This window comes from Anoplopoma fimbria, chromosome 7 (assembly GCF_027596085.1).
Source record: "Anoplopoma fimbria isolate UVic2021 breed Golden Eagle Sablefish chromosome 7, Afim_UVic_2022, whole genome shotgun sequence".
Lineage (NCBI taxonomy): Eukaryota > Metazoa > Chordata > Actinopteri > Perciformes > Anoplopomatidae > Anoplopoma > Anoplopoma fimbria.
Window position 1 is genome coordinate 21,515,923 of NC_072455.1, and position 22,877 is coordinate 21,538,799.

General features: G+C 42.7%; 1 protein-coding gene across 1 annotated transcript; it reads right to left on the reverse strand.

Moving 5' to 3' along the window:
- Positions 1–931: 931 nt before the first annotated feature.
- On the reverse strand, positions 932–22,446 carry acin1b (apoptotic chromatin condensation inducer 1b). Its single transcript, XM_054601911.1, is given in 18 exon segments — positions 932–1,283; positions 1,369–1,466; positions 2,010–2,367; positions 2,943–3,050; positions 3,164–3,271; positions 4,901–5,046; positions 5,229–5,400; positions 5,618–5,764; positions 6,745–6,890; positions 7,731–7,776; positions 12,551–12,671; positions 17,040–17,113; positions 17,227–18,563; positions 18,566–18,842; positions 19,176–19,249; positions 19,500–19,611; positions 19,718–19,783; positions 22,274–22,446. Coding segments are annotated over 18 exon segments (3,870 nt in total). The 5' UTR covers positions 22,409–22,446; the 3' UTR covers positions 932–938.
- Positions 22,447–22,877: the final 431 nt, after the last annotated feature.

Sequence of the window (22,877 nt, forward strand, 5' to 3'; positions counted from 1 at the left end):
TATCCCCTCCTTCTCGACTCCAAAAAACATCCACTAAAGACAAACTCGGGCAGGTGCATGTCTCCCGCACCACCACAACACATATCACGTCTCTTCCTATCACACACTTTTCTAGGTTACAGTGTTGAGACTACCAGTTGCATCTTTGTGGGAGAGAGAGATGAAGGTTATAACTCACACAAACATCACCTGCTGTAACACACAACAAACCTTCAAGGCTGAAAAAAAAAAAAAAAAATTAACATGATTCATAAAACTTCAACAAAACAAAATCCTCACTTTGACGAGGTCAAATCTAGTCGTATGTAGAAAAAAAAAAAAATTCTCAATGCTGAAGAGTAGAACACTAAACTGATCCTAGAAAATATTTGAAGGTCAGGGATCTATTTTGGACTGGTTTTATTACAGGGCTCTGAGGAGGAAGGAACTGTGCACCCGCAGAACTAAAATAAAGAGGCGGGCTCCCAAACCACAGTGGGACAAAATGCTGAGGCGAGCCAGAAAAAAAAACCTGCCGTCCTCTTTGCTTCTTTTCTTTAACAGAGACGAGGGGGAACGCCGCTCTCTGCAGAGGGGAGGGGGCTGACTTATGCTTCTGGAAGACGGAGAGAGAACAGAAGAGACGGGGATAGGAGCTAGATTAACTGTCGTGCTATCATTAACAAAACGTGTACTGAACATTTTCTGTGAAAGTTGACTAGGACGAAGGGGGGAGGAGGGGAATAAATGGCAGAAGTGTGTGGAAGACAACGCTGGCGTCAAGAGTGGACGAATTAAAGCACGCTGGGGCAGGTAGCGAGGTGCAGACACGAGTCCTGGACTTGAGGCGATAGAATCGTATCCCCCTCACAAAGACTTTATGTCTGCAGAGTCCCCGAGCTACGCTGTGTCCCTCTCTCCCTCTTCTCGCTTCAGCTTTCCCTGCAGCTACTCGCCCCTCAGCGGCGTCTATCCCTGGGGTTGCTACGGCTACGGGAGCGACGTCCACTGCCGGCGCCTACTGAAGGTCGCCTGGGCCGCTGGCTGTTGTCCCTCTTCTTGTCCCCCTCTCTATCTCTATCTCGGCCGCGGTCCCTCTCTCGGTCTCTGTCGGCCTCTCGGTCTCTGTCGGCTCCTCGGCCGGCTGCTCCGACGCTCGCCGCCACGCTGCCGTCCTTCTCCCGGGCCTTCAGCCGCTCTTTCCTCTCCTCCTCCCGCTTCTTCTCCTCCTCCTCTTGCTGCTCCTTGCGCCTTCGTTCGCGCTCCTTTTGCCGCTCTGTGCGGTCCAGAAGCCTCTTCGCCGCCTGGTGGACACACAGCAGTTTAGTTGGATGCAATTAAAAGTCTAAATTACTCTCAATGGTGACAGTAAGTGTGTAAGTGACCCACCTGCTCCTCAGAGAGGGGGAGCCAGTATATACAGGGAGCGGCTTTGGTCTTCAGGAACAAGTCGTCTAGCAATTTTGCAGGAGGCTCGTCTCCTTTCTCTGCTAGTAGAAAACATAAAAGGGGGGATTTCTTTAAAACAGTAAAACATCTCAAACTGCATGGCAAGATTAAGTATCGCTTCATAAAAACAAGTTTAACTTTGAGCAGCAAACTCTGTTACAGCGGTGGGAATTAAGAGGTGGCATGCTAGTTAACAGTATTTGTCAACAGTTCGTGCTGTATCTATCAGTCTGTTTCTCTCTTATCAATGCAGCCTGTTTTGTGTGGATATTAGCAATAATAATAACAATAAATAGATTGAGGTGTAGGGATCATTTTGACCAATGTCGCTTTAACTTTTTGTTTGTTTGTTGTGATTTGCTGGGCACTGAGAGTAGATCATTATTTGTTTTATGGACATTTTCAAAGCTTTGGACAACAAATGTATACCATTTGAAAAACATATGACATGGATGCCTATCTATGAGCTGGGAAACAAAACTTCCGTTTGGAGAGTAATGAAGGACGGAATTATTACAATATACGTTTAAAATCATTTTTCCTCCTCTCTGCTTCTACATAATCACAGCGGGGTTCGTTACCCTTCTTGTCGGTCTTCCTCTCCTTGCTCTTGGCCCTCTCTCTCCTCCTCCGCTCTCGGTCTCTGGATCGCGACCGTTGTCCGTCCTCTCCCGGTGTTGCGAACTCCCGGACCTTATCCCGGTCCCATTCCCGCTCGCCACGGGCTCGTTCCCGGCGCTCCATCTCCCTCTGCCGCTCCGCCCACAGATCCCGCACTCCTGCCACGCCCCGGTCTCTTTCCCGGTCGGGCTCCCTGTCCCGGTCTCTGTCCCGGTCTCGTTCAGGCATCAGAGGGGGCAGCCGGTTCTGAGGACCACTCGGCGGGGAAACATGTTCCTCCTCTTTTGCTGGTTTCAAGATGCCTCTTTGAATGTCCAGCTGCAGGGAAAAAAAATAGAAATATGGAGACAAAAGCAAGGTTGGTACTATTTAAGTGGATAAATAAAATTGAAAGGACAAATAAAAAACGTAAAAAGGTCTATAAACCATCAGCAAAATAAATCTGCACGGCCACTTCAATAGATTAGTAACTGAAAATAACAAAGACTACATTTGCACGTAATTTTTTTTAAAAGTACGATGCAAAAAAGTACTGTTCTCAAACAACTGGGATTACTTTTCCAGATTTAACACTAAGAAAACTCGATGGATGACGTGATACTGCCTGCTTCCTGATACAACTTGAAGTACGAAATATTTTATTTTGCATTATGGAATGAAATATTATATAACAAGATTAATTGTGGAGCCATTTCAGATGAGAAACCACATATTTAGTCCTTTTACTATGGACTTTATGCGTACTATTTGCTTCATATCTTGTTTGAGTGGTTTCAAATAGACAAAACGGTAAGATTATCATGTTGCTCCTTTAACAGAGGCTAACAGTCAGACATCGGTGACTCCGTCTATCAACAGTGACAAAAAGAGAAACTCTGCATTTCATGGGTTACCTCGTCCTGCTCACAGAAGTCGACGCTGAGGACCTTGGGATTGCTCGTAGGCCATTTGACCCCGTGGAGGGCAGCTCTGGTGGCGACCGCCTCCTCTGTTGTAGCGTACTAAAGAGGAGGGGAAAAAGTTATCAGGTTGAAAATAGTCCTTTTAAAGTGTAATCACATCTCAACACACCACACACACAAGTGGATATAAAACTGTATTTGTTGATACTCACTGTGACATAGCAGTGGGACTTGATCTTGTCGATCCAGAAGCCCTCTTCCACCACGCTGCCCGTTCTGTTCAGCAGCTCTTTGAGTTGGCCCAAGGTGAAGGGTCGCACCTACGGGACACAACAAGAAGCATGGTTAAATCAAGGTCAACGGCCATGTTCTATCAGATTGGGTCAGTTTATATAAAAAGCAAATACAAGACAAGATAATAAGAGCTGAGCAGGGATTATCTTGTTGTGTATCAAGACAACAGACTGTGACTTCTTTCAAAATGTGCTTAGAGTTTTAAAGCTCATATTAAAACATGGAACATATCTGAATTTGAGATGTTCCCACGCTATTATTCCCTTCCCGTTACAGAGAACCAATCCGATACCAGTGCGTTAAAAACAAAACAGTTAAGCACGTCATAATGTCCTCTAATATCTATTTTATATTGCTGTGAACTCATATCCTTCAGAACAACCGCATTTAAGTTTCATGTCAAAAATATTTATTTTGCGAAGCAGGACTTTGCCATCTCCCCTCTGCTAACAGCTAACATGAACTAGCTCTCCTCTGTTGTTCACTATATAGCATTATCAGGGAATAAACAGGGTGCATGGTAGTGTTTGACCACACGTGTGTAGTACTAGTTTGCAAATGTGCAGGATGTACAAATCGGGTAGAGATAGACATGTGTTGTTGTTGTTGTTGTTGTTGTTGTTCCTGTTTAGCGTAAATGAGCTGATAAATTACATGTTGACGTGATTTTGGATCTGTGCATAGACTCAAGTACTAGCTGAAACTCAGAGGCATTTCTGATACTGGTATCAGAAACAAGACTCTAAACATGAACATGAAGTGTTTACAACTTTGGATGAAGATTGCCAACAGTCATTGAGAGTAAGAGCAGTTGGAATAAAGTACAACAAGTTGGAGAGAGAAATGCTTAAACTCCAATGGTGTAGCTCTGGGGATGATGATGTTAGTCTTGGCAACTTGCCATGAATTGTGGTTTACATAATCATCTTTCCCAGAGAATGAATCCTGATGATTTGTGGACCCCCTGACTTTTTGTCTAGCATCAGTAACAGGTCATAATTTCAACTTTTCCAAGGCTACACGACATGATACTTCTACAAATAATGACTGATATATATTGTTGGTTTACATCAAAACAGAGCAAAGGTGTTCCTACGTTTTAAATCCATCAGTTGTTTTCTGGTAAACAAAATGTCACACAGCAGAATTATGAACCTTTAGTCGTATTTGTTTGCGTTCTGTGTGACTGTAGTCAAAGAGCCAGGTTTTTCTGAGGCTGGGTGTCTTTGGATTTCTGCTAGTCTTTAATCCAAGAATTACTTTAAATCCTGCTTCTATGACGCAAGTTTAAAAAAATCTGCAAATGCTAGTCATTAAATGTGTAATGTCTAGTCTTGTCATAGTCTGTTTAGTCATGCAGTGTGCCCCAAACTTAAGGTGCTACTTGACTACAGCCATAATACCTGGGTGAGTGTTCCTGACTCTAATTATGGGAATGACGGGGATTACCACTGGCATCAACACAATATGCCTCATTCATAAAAACTAGTTGGGTAGATTTTTGAAATGCTGGATTTGTCTGTTAAATCATTTCCCTCAACATCATTTTAGTTTGTGGGGAAAGTTTAAGGCTCCAACTCGACCAAGAAAAAACACATTTTCACTGTACTTCCTATACGCCTCAATGCAAAGGGATACACATGTTACAAACTCACCAGGTTGGTCACATGGATGATATTTGAGGTTTTGCCGTGAGGCGGCGAGGGCTGCCTGGTTGCACGGACGGGGTCATCGATGGTGACGGACACGCCCGATTTCTGTTGACTTATGGAGCGACGCACCAGACTGTCGCTGGGGGTAACTGAGGGGGGAAATGATGAGGAAAGAAGAGTGAGTGGAATGGGTAAAAAAAACACACACCAGGAATGTCTGTAATCAAGGTGAGAGAAGAAGATGAAGTACTGCTAGAGGGATGTCAGCAAAAAGATTTGTACCCAACCATCTACAGCAATTAAAAAAAAAAACTTCACAGCGAGGCATCACCTTTCTTTGCCTCTCCGTCGAGCTTGACAGACGTCTGTGTTTCCGAGGCTTCCTCAGAAACACTATTCTTCCTTTTGTCTCTGGAGGTCCTGCGTTGTTTCTCTTTCTCCATTTTCTCCACCTCTTCCTCCTCATTTGTCTGTCCGTTTTCCTGGCTGTCACCTGGGACGACCTGGGGAAGAATGGTGGACAAACAGTGTTTTTAAAAACCACTAACTAAAGACTTTGGGGAACAAAAATAATTTCTCAACAATGGCTTTAAAATAGAAATGATACATAATTGGATGTGGCATGTTGAACGTACTAGCAAGCACCTGATATTTAGTCAGTATTTTTGAACTACACTTTTTTTCCCTCTGACAGTAATGACACAGTGTGCCTCCTCTGACCTGTGTGACGGTGCGTCTGATCTTGAGGCCTTTGTCCTGGTCGCCCCGGCTGGTGTCCAGGCTCTCCTCGTCCCCAGACATTTGCAGCTCCTCTGGGTGCAGCTCCACCACGGCCTCCTGGTTCACTTTGATGTCTGGGATCAAAGACTGAAGGACAGAGACACAGACAGACGATGGCGAAGGGAAAAAGAAAGACAGGGAAAAGAGAGTGAGAAATATTTCAATATTTTAACTACATATGATACAACCTAGAAAAGATGCTGATTTTGTTTTCCCCTCATTCATTTTACATTGGTTTAACTTATGTACACAATGAGAGTTTGGTTGTCTTAATACAATCCCCAAATGTCTCCCAGCTTACTTGATGTTTTCAAACTCATCACATTTCACAGTTGAGTTTTAAAAGGTTGACACAGAGCTGGGAGGAAATCTTTGAGGGAGATGTAACCAAGCTGTAGTTGTCAAAGTAAGATCATCAATTATAAGAATGTTTCTTTATTGGTTGAAACAATTTATCTTTATTTCAAAGAACTACCCAATACTTAAGAGGTTTTTTTCCCGCATAGACTGTATACAAAAATGTGGACGTAGTCACTGACGTCACTGATTGGTTTGTGGAGCCACAATTTGAAGCCTCAAGTTCGGCAATTAGGCTTTCGCCTGCTTTTGGTGTGGAGGAATAAGTCATTTTTAGGCAATCAAAACAGTTACAATTAACTTTCAATATTTAAAAACACACTGTGAAAGTTCTAAAGCTCTGTTGTAAAAAAAACCCCCAAAAAACTTTGACAACTTCCAGTCAGGACAATGCCGTGGTATCAACCTGTCAATCAAACCTCTTTTCTATATTTAGAAAATGAAACTCAATAGTTTTACAAATTGCTTATCAAAGTACGTTAACAACAGGTTTCACCCTGAAAAATGAAATGATCTTAAAGAGTAAAGCCCTTGTGTTTTCAGAAGCTTTGGTCAGCTTTTTGAAATAAGAAATAATAAATATTGGCCAACATGTCAGCACCAATCAAAGAATACTGCCACAGCTAAAAGAAGCAAAATCTAATTCATTTCCCACATTTTCCCAACGGGTGCATGGACACCTGGTCCTAGTCTATATGCCGTGCTAGTACCTTCAGTGAGTCAGTGGTGATGCTGATGGATGGTTTCTTAGCAGTGGATGCTGTGCTGGAGCCCCACCGCCTCTTCCTCCCCGCTGCAGTTCCTGTGTCGGGCTCACCTGCTCCTCCATCTGTGGCGGCTGGAGACGTCTTGCTGCCTGTAGAGGAGCCAAAAACATGTAGTTCAACACTGAGAAAAGAGGAAATTAACTCCCAGATGGATGATTTACTTGCTGCTGAACAGAACTATAGTGACAAGTTTCTGCAAGCTCATATCCTCAAAGCAGAAATAATTGCTTTAATGACACAGATGCCATCGTTTGTAGGAACTAGTTCAAGTTTACAGAGTTTATAGATGGAACTGATTGATTCAATAATTTCAGTTATTGTTTCCCATATTGTTAAAACAATATTCAACATGTTACAAGTATGTTGGTAGCTATTCTAGGAGGAAGGTTCGGTGCACATTATTTCATGTAAAGTGCTTTCTCCCACACTGAGCGTAAGGGTACAGTACAGTATGCAGAGAAAAATAATAGGAACAATGCAGTGGATAAATATAGTGAGCACTTATAACGAGCAATGCTACTTTAAGAGCAGGCACTGACAGGGTCCTTGAGCATTAAAATAGCACAAAAGACTGTAGCTTGGTGACTTTTCCCCCACCAAAACCAGCACATTAGTGAAAGGTGTTTTGTTAAAATATCACTTTTAATCAGTGTTTCCTAAACACTCTGCTATAACAGCCTATTTGTGCAAAAGGATAAGACTAGTGAAATGATATTTATTATCAACATTATAGTCCACAAAGGGTATGAATACATTTCCAGCTGCCACCAAATTTTGAGTAACTAACAATTTTCTGCTTGTTTTAAGTAAAAAGCTGGAAAAAAAAAAAAAATGAGTAGAGTAGGATATTTTCTTTTTTAATTCTGGTTCCACTCTTGTGTCTAAATAGTCTTTATAAAAAGGACAAAAGAAGTAATTGGTATACTCACTGGTCAAGGAAATCTTGCGAGCAGCAAAAGCCTTAGGAGTGGTGCTCTGCAAAGAGAGACAGAGAGAGAACATACAGAAACCCCAGGGGTGCGGGGCGAGATGAGAACCGAGTCAAAACCCAAACAGGCAACAACAGAGAGGAGGTGAAACAGGAAAAAGTGGAGGAGGGTTTTGGGGGCGGGGGGGTTAAAAAGATGCCTGGAGGCTCCAATTTTACCACATTATGGAGAGAGTTCTGGGTCGATGCAGAGACTCCAGACACATTTCCGCCTTCCACCTCTGCTCAAAGACACTCCGATAAATCATTATGCTTCTCCCCTTCTGTGTGTGTGTGTGTGTGTGCGCGTTAGACTCTAAGGAAGTACATAATGTGCATTAGGACACGAGTTGGCCTGTGTAAAACTCAAACTGGGTCGTATCTCTGTTTTAGTACAAGATAATGTCCACCAGAGGACGGTGAGGATAGAAGGGAAAAGGAGACTAGCGAAGTCTGTCAATGTGTTTGAGTGGATCCTGTCACTTTACAAGATTCATGTCCCATTCAGACTGGATTTATTTTCCCAAGAGGAGGTGGGGCGACTTTAATTTTAAATCCGTCCAGAAATATGTCTGTGATTTTTTTTACCTGCCAACCCAGTAATAATTACGTTCATAATATCTTAACTAATCACTACCTGTTTTGGGGAAAAGTTGCTGGTCTTTCCATAACCCAGAGTGGTTTGTGCATAGAGTTGCATTAAATGTAATTCATGAGTTGAAGTAGAAAAGTATTTTGCTAACCTAATAGATGTTACATCAGTCAACTCTTGTGATGAAGCAAAAAGAAAAGATCCATCAATTGTGAGGTTGCAAAGTTATGTTACAGGTGATTGCTGCTCTGCCTTTATATGTATATATATGTATATATGATATATGTTGTCAGTGCTGGTGAGTTCTGTGGAGCAGAGGTGGAGAACCGAGTGTTGAAGACTCAAAGATCGGTCAGCAGGACTGTCGGTACAGCAGTTTAAATTCACCGTGACGATCTAACAACACAACTGTCCACCAGCAGTGTTTGTCAAATGTACAACAAATACTTTCATCTCGGTGCCGAAATAACAAATAAAAACTGCAGTACACGTGACAGTTAAAAAAATGTTGCATTGAATTACATGGAGGAAAAATTTATTTCCTCTTATTTAGAAAAAAACATTTTTAGTTTTTAGTTTTTTTTTACAGTTAATCCTTTAAAATCGTATAAAATTTAAATAGAGGAATAATCACAAGTCATTTCCTGGTACCATTTGACACCTGATTCCTTACTGGCTCGACTATGGCCCAACCGCACGACAGTGTGTACTGTATCTAGGCAACAAGGATCCAATCAGAGAAGGCAGAGGAGTGAGGGCAGGGCTCGATTAGAGTATGCAGATTAGCCACCAGCCACTAGGTCGGACTTTTTTTCTTGAATGGGGCTGGGGATGACTTTTCTTGATTGATCACAGAGTCACATATCAGTCTTTTGGGGAGACAAGGGTTTCAAATTGCCTTGTGATGGATTCTGACGGGGGCAGGGGGTGACGTTTACTTTGTTAGAGTCCATGATCTGTTTGGTACATCTCGGAGGTGTAAAAAAAATCCATTTTGTGATGCTTTAATTTATTGTCTTTGATGTCATAGTTGTCCATATTCTCCAATGTACAGTACTGGAGGCCTTTGGGAGAGTTGGGGGTATATGAAGTGTTGAGTCATTGTTTTTAAGCAGTTCATAGGGTTTCCATAGACAGGTTTGCTTCACAGCTCTTGAGTTTGTTTTGCAAATTGAAAGTACAGGTAGAAGGTCTCTTCAATATAATAAAAAAAAGCAGACAAAAGTAATCCAGAAGGATGTGTCTCTGTTAGATTATAATCCAGGGAAAAATGGGAGGATCGATGTACATCATCTTGAGTACCTTTGCTGGCATGAATGCCTCTGCACTCACATGCAATCACCCGAGATGCAGAGGTCAAGTTGTGGGTGTAGCAAAGAGATGGATGTAGAAATAAATAAAACAGCAGTCGTCCATCTGTCAGGTCAACAGCAGAGGCGGGTTTCCTGATGAAACCTCCACATGAGCCAACCGACAAGTGTGGCTGCAGAGGAAGGGTGGCGATGATTTGTTGATATATCCAGCTCTGTGCGGATGATCAATGTCACTCTGGTGCATAATATGTGTCAGATTCCTTGGCACCACGTCCAGTGAAAGCCTGTGTTGCAGTGGAGCTGGTGCAGAGTTTAGAGTTAGTTCTTTTATGAATGGCAACATCGAGCATGATGGCAGAATTCACATGCCTGGCCAGCTTTTCAAGGCAGTGGATGAGTGTTAGCCTTACGAGCTCAATGGCATAGTGTCAATGATACCTCAAAGTGTGAGCACAAGTCCATATCATCATGTCAAAGGCAGGTCTTAGCCACAAGGTTTCCATAAAAAAAGAAAAAAAATCCCTTATCATTACTTCCAAGCCGATTATGTCAGTTGCTTCGCTGGAGTGTGTTTTCACACTTAAAACCCAAAACAGTGGTCATATAAACACTCATGTCCTGATCACTGTGAGGGTTATTGCAGGAATTCTCAGTCCAAAGTCATTCCTCCACACCACAAGCAGGGGGCAGTGTGGGATTAGAGCGAGAGGTAAAAACAAAACAGGAAACACGAAGAGTTTTGTCCTTTCTCTGAGCTGCAGCTGGCGTTTGGAGGACACAGGCATGGATGTTGGAGGGCAACACTTTGAGGACATGCTTATCCTCAAAATGGCAGATGGGGAAGGCGGGGAGTAGGCAATACAGAGCGTTAGACAGCCTTCCCTTCCTTTCCACCATCATCATTCATCATCACGGCACAGTGCAGTGCAGTAGTACAGTCCAGTCGGGTTCAGATCAGCGAGCAGGCTTCCAACCCCTGAGGCTGGGTAACCATGGCAACTGTGTGCTGCTGCAGTTACCATGGCTGCCACTGCCGTTCGGCGGTGGTCTGACGCGAGCTCCAGTTCCTGCTGGCTCAGCATGTCACTGGAGGGCTACAGGGGAGGCCTTGCAGACTCAGGCTTTACTCAGTGCCATGGGGTTGCAGACTCGGGGCCTAATTCAGGTACCAGCGACGCACTTGGGCATAGTGGGACAGGAGTTGTAGGAGTAGGAGGAGTGGAGGAGGTGTTGGTGGTGGTGGTGGTGGTGGTAGTAGTAGTACGCAGCAGGTACCATTAGGGGCAATGGAAGAGGCATGGGCACCTTCATAACAAAGCAATCAATGGGGTTTTAAACAGCAATCACACCATAAATATATATAGTGAGAGAGAAGCTTTCATGATGGGACACAGAGGCAAAAAGATGGAAAGCAAGGGGACAAAGAGGGGAAGAGAGACAGTGAAAGAGAGAGTGAATTAAAGAGAGAGACAAAGAGAGAGACAGTGTGTAAGGAGCAAGTGAGAGAGCAGAGAGAATGAAACGTGGGTGAAAGAAACAGCAGAATCGAGCCCTGATGCATCTCTACACACACTGTCAGGGTCCATCACTCATGCAAACGTGTGTGGGGGGGACACAAAACCCACAAAGACTTAAAAAAAAAAAAAGAAAAAAGAAATACACATGCTTGTACAAAAAAATATTTGGATAGCAGCGCTCTACTAAATCTAAACTAGGTACTCAAGAGCTAATGTATGTTTGTGGGTATCTGGTTTCAGTGTTGAAGGCCATAACTAACAGTCACAGCGGCTACAGAATGAGCTCCAACAATTATTCTCTGTGCTCTAATAAGGTTGTAAATTTAAAAATGTATCTAAAATATATATTTCTTTATTTATAGAAGTGAAAATGCGTGCAATACCATTAACGTCTAGACTATGGTCCGATACAATGAGACCCTGACACACCAACGTGAACTGATCAACCATAAATACACTGCATTGTACGATAGGTGACGCTGGCGGCTGTGGTACATGCCTGCAGACGAGGAAATAACTTATCCGTCTTTCTAATAGTCGGATTATAGTCGGAAAATGGAGAATATGTCTGATAAAAACTTGTTCGAAATTGGACCAAAAGCAGTTAAAGCACAAAGCTGAACAACCCGTCTGGGAGCTGCTTTTAACTAACATCACCTGCCAACGATTCAAAGTTCTCAGTTGTTTGAAATGTTGATCAGAGCTGAGTAGTGCCAACATTGGTGGACAAATCATGAAAACAAGGTGCCATGGTTCTAAACAGATTCTAGACAGCGCTCGATAATTGGCTTGATGCGCTCAAGTTTAACCTTTTTTTGGTTTCTCACTTCCTGCCTCCCAAACACACACACACATACATAGAGAAGCATGCACTTTCTGCAGCATGTTTTGTCTAATTTAACACACTATTGCCATCACTACTTGCATCCAAGCAGCATCAACACTTAACATCCCTCTGCAGGTGGCAGACAGACAAGGCAAGTGTGTGAGAGATCATCTAAGTTATGAAATATTAGTTGCATTAATGGAGTGGATTAGTTCATTTCTATTTACCCGAGGACCCAACCCCAACTCAACCCCTGTTTGCTCACCTATGAGCATTTGTAGAAACCTCCAATTTACTAATGTGATGAGAATCTACAAAGGATACAGAAACTGTGTACAGAGCCAGAATCAAGAGGATAAAATCCCCACAGGAGCTAAAGGAATTAACGTTTTTTAAAAAGCCATGGGGTTGTGTTGGTTTTAAGTTACCTTCATAACTTGTGCTGGCGACGACACATGCTTTAATATGAATGAGGATGCAGGTAAGTAGGAGACAGAGCAAGGACCCAGGCACCCCCACCCTCAGTGACCTTACCTCCTCCAGGCGACCCTCGCTGTTCTCTGGCTCAGCCCCGGAGGGCGGCTGCTGGGCCATGGCGCTCTCCGAGTCCGGTTCCGCCTCTGTCACCGCTGCTGCGCTGGGCTCCGACACCTCGCTGCAGGAGGAAGAGAAGATTCGGGTGAGGAGGGAGGGGTGGTAAGCTGGTGATAAGCTTTGACCGCCTTTGTGTGGCTTTCGCTAATAAAGAGCATTTTTTATTTCTTTATGGCAGATGACTTTTATAAATTATGAATAACTGAGTAAAATTATCTGTCTTAAATTAATCAAACAATGGTTTCCTCGAGATTAGGTGATGCATAATTTAAACATATCAAAGCCTCGTATTTGTAGAATGGTCGATAACGACTGCAATTATACAGTCTATGATTATAAGGCCGAGCAGCATCCTCAGAATGGGTGTGACTGCTGTGTTGTCGGGAAGATGAATTGACAGAATTGCTAGTCCCGCCCCTGAAGCGCAGAATGGCCAATCAAATGGTAGAAACGTCCAGCTCTGACCTACGGTCCGACATGGCTCTGCTCCTTAGACTCTAATGCAGTAGCCTGAGATTTTCTTTATTTCCAGGGCTTAGCAAAGGGTCATTACTTAGGTTTATATGCTTTTCTTTGTTTAAATAATACTTTGGATATTTTCTGCTTTTGGAGTGTTGGCTAGACAGAATAGGCCAATTTGATGACATCACCTGGAGCTCTACGACAATGCAGCTCATCTCTAGAGGCCAATATGAGGGTTAGTATGAGAGGAGACAAAATGATGCGTAGGACAAGACGGGGGAAAACACCGGGATGTGTCAGAGGAAGGGGGCTGAGGGGGGTCAGGGATCTGGGTCACTACTGCTATGAATAACTCACCAGCTAACTGACACCCAGGGTCACAAACATTCCTCAAACTAACTCATAGTCCAAGACAGCTGACTGTGTGCGTGTGGTCTTCATCTGATCCATGCTGGATCATTATTGAAAAAAAAAAAAAAAAAAACTAAAACAAATCTAACTCAGCCAATAAAGAACCACTTTGAAGAGTTACTATGAGTCAGACCTCACACAGCCAAAAAAGCTTCTTCACATGATGTTTGATTGTATCGCTGTTATCTAAGACAAAGCAAAAACCAAGCAGATGTCATCATTATATTTTTAGCTCCCCCCTCAACCTCACCTCCCGCCGAGCCAGCACCCTGTAGGTGGGAGAATCACATCCTCTAGCATCTTTCTCTACATCGCAGTGCACATTCTCCACGGTTTGATTTGTTACATGATGCTTTGCATTTCAATTCATAGTTAGCGTTTCACAGGATAAGGAAATAAATAGTACATTTGAAGATACTCTGAAAAGCATCAAACAAATAAATGTTTAATAGGGATAATGAATTCCAGGTGCCAATATCTGGAGCATGTTTTGTCTTTATTAAAATTAACAGTAATTGCAGAAATTCCTGAATTAAAACCACAATACAGTTATTTTCAGTGTACCTGTGTGATGACGTTTGTTTTTCAGTTTTTAATCAACTGCTTATTTTCTTTATTAAGCTATATAAGCCTAAAAAACATCAGAAAACATCACCATTTCCCCGTGCCGAGAATTGATAAATCAACCAATCGTTACAGCCATTAGTCAAGTGACCTCAAGGATGAAGGCGCTAGAGCACTCAATTTGACCCTCAGAATAACCTCTCTGACTCAAACACTTAAGCACCTTCATCAAAGTCCCCTCGACAACCAGGTGATTCACTGTTTCCTTTGGATTTAAATAATTTAAGAAACATGCCCAATAACTGTAAAAAGACTCAGCTCAAAACAACCAAACCTCAGCTTTTCTCTCTCCCCATAAATTATAACATGGCCACTGACACAGTCTCTTTAAGAGGAGAGCCTGTAATGTTGGTCTATGTACCAGTGAAATCTACCCACAGTGTTCAGCCTCCTCCTCTGGATATTAGTCAATGAGTGGAGGCAGAGAGGACAGCAGCTTCCCCCTCCTCCACGCCACAATGGCTCTCCTCATTTGCCCTGGGTGTGGATGTCAATATCTATGTGTGTGTGTGGCTCTTGGTAAGGCCAGAGACACACCTGGGCAGCATATAAAAGGGAGACAGATGTCTGCTAGAAATACAATCCCCCCCAGGATCAGGAAAGACCAGGCCGAGGTGATGTAATGATACCAAAAGAAAGAATGAGTGACTAAACTGTGTGTATGCATAATGCTGGCTTTTTCGGTTCAAATGACACCCTTAAAGCCTTTCAAGGCAAACAGCTTTGTATTCATACGACTCTGCAGCAATGAGGAACCACGTTGAAGTAAAGCTCGAATCTGGGTTAGAGTATCACAATGTTTCACAAAATAAATGCATCGCCTCTATCCAAACTGCTCAAAAACCTGAGAAGAAGTGCCTGCAAGTGTGGCACGACCCGAGGCACCTATTCTCATTCATGGCAGCTCAACAGAATGACTCAAATCCTGTCCTAATCAGCAAACTGGACTCGTAAAATTGGACCATCACATTGTCTCCGATCAACTCAGACACACAGGGAGCTCTCGAGGGGACGAGAGTGTGAGTGCTGGTGCCAGCTGGGAGAATTATATCACACCATAAGGGTCCATTCACACTGACTGTACAGCTAACAGATGTCTGCTTTAATGATCTCCCTTGACAACAGTGAGATCATTAACAGTTCCAGCCACGCAAACCCCCCCAAAAATAAAAAATATGATCTTCTGTGGCGTAGACAACAAGATGCAAGTGCTGCGCGGCGATAAATCAGCATTAATGGGGACAACAAAATAAGGATTTGTCATCGTTAAATAAGTAAAATGTGTTTGCTCTCTGACTCCCTGGCATGGCAGTAAATGGCAGTAAATGTTGAGGTCAAGAGGAATAATAATAATAATAATAATAATAGAGTAGAGGAGAAATCACAGCCCGCATGACTCTCCTCAGCACACCATGAAATCTGAGCCCATTATTTATTAATCAATGTGCTCCTCCAATGTGAAGCTATTTTAGGCACAGATCATAAAAAGGGAGACCCCCCCTTTTTATCTCAAGAAAGAAAAAAAAAATCCTCCCTGCTTCTTCACCCAACAAAAGACCCTCAGCCACGGTCCTCCTCCTCACATGGGCGAGCACGCAACGCTCCTAACCAGGCCAATGTGCTCTGATGACATGAGAGGTAACAGTGAGGAGCAGCATCGCAATGCACCGCCGGCTCCCCGGTACGACAGACAGGGAGACCGGCTGATGCACACTATGTCAAACACTGAAGCCTGGAGTCGCCTCTGGCTCGCTCTTACCCGTTTTTGTTGCCTTCAGACAGCATTATAGCCGGCCTTGAGAGGAACCCCCCGAGGATACACTGTGACACCCTGTCAGCACCGATTGTTGCGGCCACGCGTGGGTTGAACTCGGGGACGCAATGGAATGAAAGTAGATCCGGCTGTGGTTGTTTCTACTGCTCATTAGCCGCGCACTGCGTCGCTATCAGGGATGCAATGCATGCATGCATGTCGGCCATGTTGGCTACCGAGATCAGTGTCAAGACTACCAGAGAGAGGAGGAAAAAATATATCTTCCGGTCAAAGATTTCCAAAATAAAATCTATGTCAGATGCTTTAAAAACGTGTCGCATTGAGGGAAATATAATCAAACTAAAGTATTAATCAAGCAAAGGAGCTATAATGCATGAGAAATACGAGCTCTGCTGCAAGCCACAGATGGAACAGTGCATGGGGAAGACAGCCGGTGAATGCAACGAGGGAAGAGAAAGAAAAGGACCCTTTACTCAGGAGACGAGCTGCTGGTGGGGCTGCCGCAGTGAACGCCTGATAAGAAACACTCACTGCTGCACAGGAGACTCATGTGGAGATCAGGGAGGAGGACAGGCAGCTCTGTGACCAGGTTTATTCAATAGTTTATGCCTTTATATGCAGACAAACTATATGCAATGGAAAATGACTTCCACCACACACACAAATATATAGAAACTTAAACCACAGCCTCCATCTGGTAATAAAACTTACTTTAAAAAAAAATAATGACAAATAGCTTTTGCTTTTCCTCCGAAGGCCAAAGTTAATTTAGGCATGACCACATAGCTAGAAAATGTGATCCATCATCCAAATAATCCAGCGATTTAGTCCACTTTGACTACATATTTCCAAAGTGCTACATTTATTATAGTATCACTGCATAAATGTATAAGCGTCTCTAAGTCACTTCTAGCAAGTTGAGATATCCAGAAATAATAAGAGAGAATAGCTCAATTTATTGAAAAACAACACACACATCATTGTTAATAAATATCACAGGGAGCCACTCAAGAGATTCATGTGTCACTGTGATAGTGTTGCATCTAGGATACCAATTCATAATGATGGTTCATTTTTGCTGATGCAACTCCAGCCACATACGATCTGAAGACTTAATTCCACTAGTTAATGAGGTAAACTTTAATGATGGTTACTGACCTTTTTGAAAGGTGTCGTTTCTCTGCCTCTTTCAGGTTAGTGTTTTTCTCGTCCTCTCCGTCATGCGCTGCCTTCTGTGGAATCATTTTTTTTTTAAAATAGTAAAAATAGAAACAGCAGCACACACACAACGGGTCGAATATCTCTATTAATGCTGTAGTTAATGACGGACTGTTTGATCACTGACCTTCAGCTTTCTGACAGGGATGATTTTATCACCGGAGGAGGAAGAGGAGGATTGTGATGAGCGTGAAGAGGAGTCTGATTTGGAGTCAGAATCTGATGAGGAACCTGAGTCTTGGGCCTCAGTCACAGCCACCCTTCCTTTGTTGGCTGTCTCCTGTCTCTTCTCCTTTAGCAGTTTCTCCTCTCTTCTCTTCTCCTCCTGGTGTTTTCTCTCTTTTTCCTCTTCCTGGTGTTTTCTCTCTTTTTCCTCTTCCTGGTGTTTTCTCTCTTTTTCCTCTTCCTGGTGTTTTCTCTCTTTTTGCTCTAGCTGGTGTTTTCTCTCTTTTTCCTCTTCCTGGTGTTTTCTCTCTTTTTCCTCTTCCTGGTGTTTTCTCTCTTTTTCCTCTTCCTGGTGTTTTCTCTCTTTTTCCTCTTCCTGGTGTTTTCTCTCTTTTTCCTCTAGCTGGTGTTTTCTCTCTTTTTCCTCTAGCTGGTGTTTTCTCTCTTTTTCCTCTTCCTGGTGTTTCCTCTCCTTTTCCTTCTCTTCTTCCAAGCGTCTCTTCTCTCTCTCCTGTTCTTGGATCTTCTTTCTTTCTCTCTCTTGCTTCTGGTGTTGTTCTCTCTCCTTCTCCTCCTTCAGTTGCCTTTCTTCCTCCACTCTGTTATCTTGTAGCCTCCTTCTCTCCAATCTTTGCAGTGGAGAGTCACTGGAGCCGGCGGACCCAGCTGTGGAGTGTGCGGCCCCTGCAGACATATCCACAGCAGTGGCGGCCTCTGACTCCATCTTGTGAACCAGCAGAGAAAGGGGCCCTGGCCCGCGCTTTACAGGCGGCTCAGGACTGCTGGAACGAGAGCTTGAGTCAGAGTCTTGCCTCTGCATGGTGGAAGGTGGGAAGGACGGCACCCTTGGACCACATGAAGCCCCGGGGCCTTCTCCCTCCTGGTCTGCTGTGTCTGGTGGGCTCTGTTTGGGAGTGTCAGGTAGGGGAAACAAGTCAGGAGGTGGAGAGGGAGGAGGAGTTGGGTGGCGCAGTTGCATTGGTGTGTGGTGTACCTGTGGAGGCGGGATGTGCTGCGGAGGCTGAAGCTTGCGTTTGGACCTCGCAGCTGTTGATGGGACACTTGGAGGTAACTGCTGCGCCTGAGGAGGTACTCGATTTCCCCTTCGTGCCCCGCCAGGACCAGGCCCCCAATCCTCGTCATCCTCACTTTCATCATCACCGTCATCATCGTCATCACTGTCCTCATGGACCTGAGCTCCTGCTGAGACCCCGGCAGACCGGCTAAGGTGGAGCACGGGATGAGCTGATCCGGGTTCACTCGGAGCGGTGCCCTCCTTCTCCTGGGCTCTGGGTACGGCGGGGGCAGCCCCTGGCGGTCAGGCTGGCCTAGGACCCGCACTGACAGCGAGGCTACGGCGCGGGGAGGAGATGGGGCTGGTGGCTCCTTATGTCCTTGATGAAAGGTGGCTCGCTGCATCCTTGCTCCTGGAGCCTCAAGGGACTCTTGTGGGTGGAGGATAGGGCCGGGGCCAACGTCGGGGCCACATGCCATCATCACATGACCCATCACTGAATCTCCTCCTCCTTTCTCCTCAGCCCTGGTCATTGAGGGCTTGGGGGGTATGGAGTGTTGCTTCTGGGTGAAAATAAAGGAGTCAGTCTGAGAGAAGACTAGATGCCTACATCTGTTCTAAACATTCATTTACATGTTTTTAGACATTTACAAGAAAGTAAAATTCATTTCCAGGTGAAGGATAAACATAGGAACACAATTCAAACACACACACGTGTTGGAAAAAATATTTTTTCAAGTAAAAGCACCACCTTGGAAGTAGAATATTGTAGGGAACAAAAAATAACATTTTCACAACATCATCTAATCGATGTGAAGCATCTTAGTTTGTCCTTCTCTAAGGGATACATCCTTAGTTTTTATTATTCGACTATTCGGTGTGTGGAGGTTACTGACCTTGTCAGAGACATAGGAAGAGCAATCATTGTCCTCCGAGTGGTCTTCATCCTCCTCCACCACTGCTGGGCTTTCTGTCAGGGAGAGACACAAAACAGGAGTTGGAGGTCAGTACCAATGTGAGGACTAATGGCACATATTCACTGGTTCACAACCAAGGACAACCTCTGAATGAATCAGGTTGATAATCCATTACAGGAACTTTGTGTCATGTGTTTTGAATGTTCATAGACACATACATGAAACTGGGTTAGTACAGATACTGAAAGAGAAAGACTGGGTTGTGCACAATCACATGAGTGTTTGTTTGTGTTTATATTTTACCTTCTGCCTCGTCTTCTTGTTGGGCCTCTCTCTCCAGCCTCTGGCGAAGGAGCTCCTGCTGCTTGGCCAGGTACTGTTTTATGAAGCTATTCTGGCTCATCTCCTCACCTATCTGCAACACAATAAAGTACACAAATTATCATTATAATACAATAGCGTTTTTTACAGAGTTTAAATGCCCTCACATATTATAATGAAATATGAAAATATGTTCTTACCTGTGAGTTGGGCTGCAACCCACTGTGAGAGGAGGACGACTTCTGAAGATTTTCCAGCATCAGAGCCTGCAAGGAATGAGCGAGTATTATACAAATGTTAAATACTGTATCATACGTAATAATACATATAAAAATGGATGCAGGCCAGCTGCTCCGACCATGAATCTGCTTTTTAAATGATATTTTACTGGCCATTTCAGTTTCTGATTCTTTTGTAAAACTAATTATGGATCGTAAAGAATGTTGTGATAAATGAATTGTGAGTTGGCTGCTTTGGTCATTTCATCCCACCACTGCAAAAATACCCTTTTAATATGTCTGGGCACTTGATTAGTTAAAAATCGTTTAAATATTTCACATTCAAACAATAAACATTGATATTGCATGAAATTTAATAACAATTAAACTGTTTAATTTATTATATAAATACCTAAACATGCCCACAATAGCAAAAAGATGAACCTTTGGAGATACAAAACTTTGAAAAGATTAACGGGTTTTGCAACGGCATTGGTTGTTTGAAAAACATTGTAGATCAATGTTTTAATTATAATGTATATAATTATAATCCCTTATTAGGAAATAAAAATTCCAAATATTATTAGAGAACAATTAATTAAGTAAATAAAATGTTTAAAAAAAAAAAACAAAAAACACTCGTCCTAGTTAAGTGCTTCTAAAATCCTAAAAAACTATATTCCTTAAACCATTTATGCCTTAGTTTTAGTGGAAATAAAAATCCCAAATATTATTAGAGAACAGTTAATTAAGTCAATAAAATGTTAATGTGTTTTATATTTTAGATTCTTCAAAGTAGTTGAATGAGAAGGAGTGTCCAAACTTTTGACTGGTACTGTATATAAATATATAATGTATATAAATATATAATGCATATTCCACTACTTTTAGTCCATACAAATACATAATTAAAAGAGTAAAAACTATATTCCTTTAACACCATTTATGCCTTAGTTTTAGGAAATAAAAATCCCAAATATTATTAGAGAACAGTTAATTAAGTCAATAAAATGTTAATGTGTTTTATATTTTAGATTCTTCAAAGTAGTTGAATGAGAAGGTGTGTCCAAACTTTTGACTGGTACTGTATATAAATTCCATTTTTTAAGACTACATTCCTTAAACACCATTTATGCCTTAGTTTTACTGTAATATAATAAAATTTAATGTGTTTTATATTTGACTACTTTAGTCCATACAAATACATATTTAAGAGTAAAAACTATATTCCTTAAACACCATTTATGCCTTAGTTTTAGTGGAAATAAAATCCCAAATATTATTAGAGAACAGTTAATTAAGTCAATAAAATGTTAATGTGTTTTATATTTTAGATTCTTCAAAGTAGTTGACTGGTACTGTATATAAATATATAATGTATATAAATTATATTTGACTACTTTTAGTGCATTAAAATACATAATTAAAAGAGTAAAAACTATATTCCTTAAACACCATTTATGCCTTAGTTTTAGGAAATAAAAATCCCAAATATTATTAGAGAACAGTTAATTAAGTCAATAAAATGTTAATGTGTTTTATATTTTAGATTCTTCAAAGTAGTTGAATGAGAAGGTCTGTCCAAACTTTTGACTGGTACTGTATATAAATATATAATGTATATTCCACTACTTTTAGTCCATACAAATACATAATTAAAAGAGTAAAAACTATATTCCTTAAACACCATTTATGCCTTAGTTTTAGTGGGGGAAAAAATTCCAAATATTATTAGAGAACAGTTAATTAAGTCAATAAAATGTTAATGTGTTTTATATTTTAGATTCTTCAAAGAATGAGAAGGTGTGTCCAAACTTTTGACTGGTACTGTATATAAATTATATTCGACTACTTTTAGTCCATACAAATACATATTTAAGAGTAAAAACTACATTCCTTAAACACCATTTATGCCTTAGTTTTAGGAAATAAAATAAAAACAGTTTTAAAAACAAAAGTTTAGCCTTCATTTTAGATGTCTATTGGTGCCAACATGTTTTTGGTACTTTTGACACTCATGTCCTAGTTAAGTGCTTCTAAAGTCCCATCTATGGCCCTGTTATGGACTGGATGTGTTGGACAAAACCACCACAACAACAACATCACCACTGCTTTAAAAACACCTGAAGCACTGAATGAACCAGTCTGTGACTCTGGTTAGAATGCTGTTTACATGAGGAGGCGCGGCCCCGTGAGGGCGCGGGCACGGGCCCGTACTGTACGCTGTGTACGCTCGGCTGAAGGCCTCGGACTTGACAGGTGCACAGTTCAGCGTGTGTGCAGCACGGTGTGCAGAGCACCGGGAGTTTAACCCGCTCTGCACCCGGGCCGGCGGGGGGGGCAGTGGAGCCGCCCCGCCGGGCAACACGTCACCGAAAACAAACAACAACAAAGAAGCTGTTGAACGTGGAAATGACGCGTTCCCGCTCCGCACACACACATGTAACCGTCACGGCCTCGGACGTTAACCCGCCTCCCGTCTCGGGCTGAACTTAGCCAGACTCGACAGGCGTCCGTCGGGGCAGCGGGGAGACTCACCCCTTTCAGCCGCTTGAGGAGGGTGTTCTTCTGGCCGCTCTTCGGGAGGTTTCGTTGCTCCAGAGCGGCTTTTAAATCGGCCACTCGGAGCGATTGTAGAGGTTTCCCATCAAGCGTAATATCTTCGTCCGCCATTTTCCTCCCTCCGCTCCGTCTAAAGCTCTGCGCGTCACCGCTCGGCTGTTTCCGGAGACGCTCGGAAACAGCCCGGAAACGCCCGAGTCACAGCGCAGCACAGGGACCGTCACAAGAAGCGCTGTGGGCGGGTTAGGCCCAGACAGGCTTATTCTCTCTTTAGGGGAGCTTTATGTGGAAAATACGGTATATGGAGTAAGAAATGCATCATTTTTAATCATCATTTTTTTTTACTACAGATACAGATTTCCTGAGCATAAACCAGAGCAAAAGTACAGTGCAGAAACAAACTAATATGAATACAACAAACTAATACGAATACAGTCAGTGCAACAAACTAACACAATAAGAACAAACAATAAATACAACAAACTAATACGTGCAACAAACTAATACGAATAATACGAATACAATAAGTGCAACAAACTAATACGAATGCAGTAAGAGATAAAAGGTTTGCCCCCTAGAC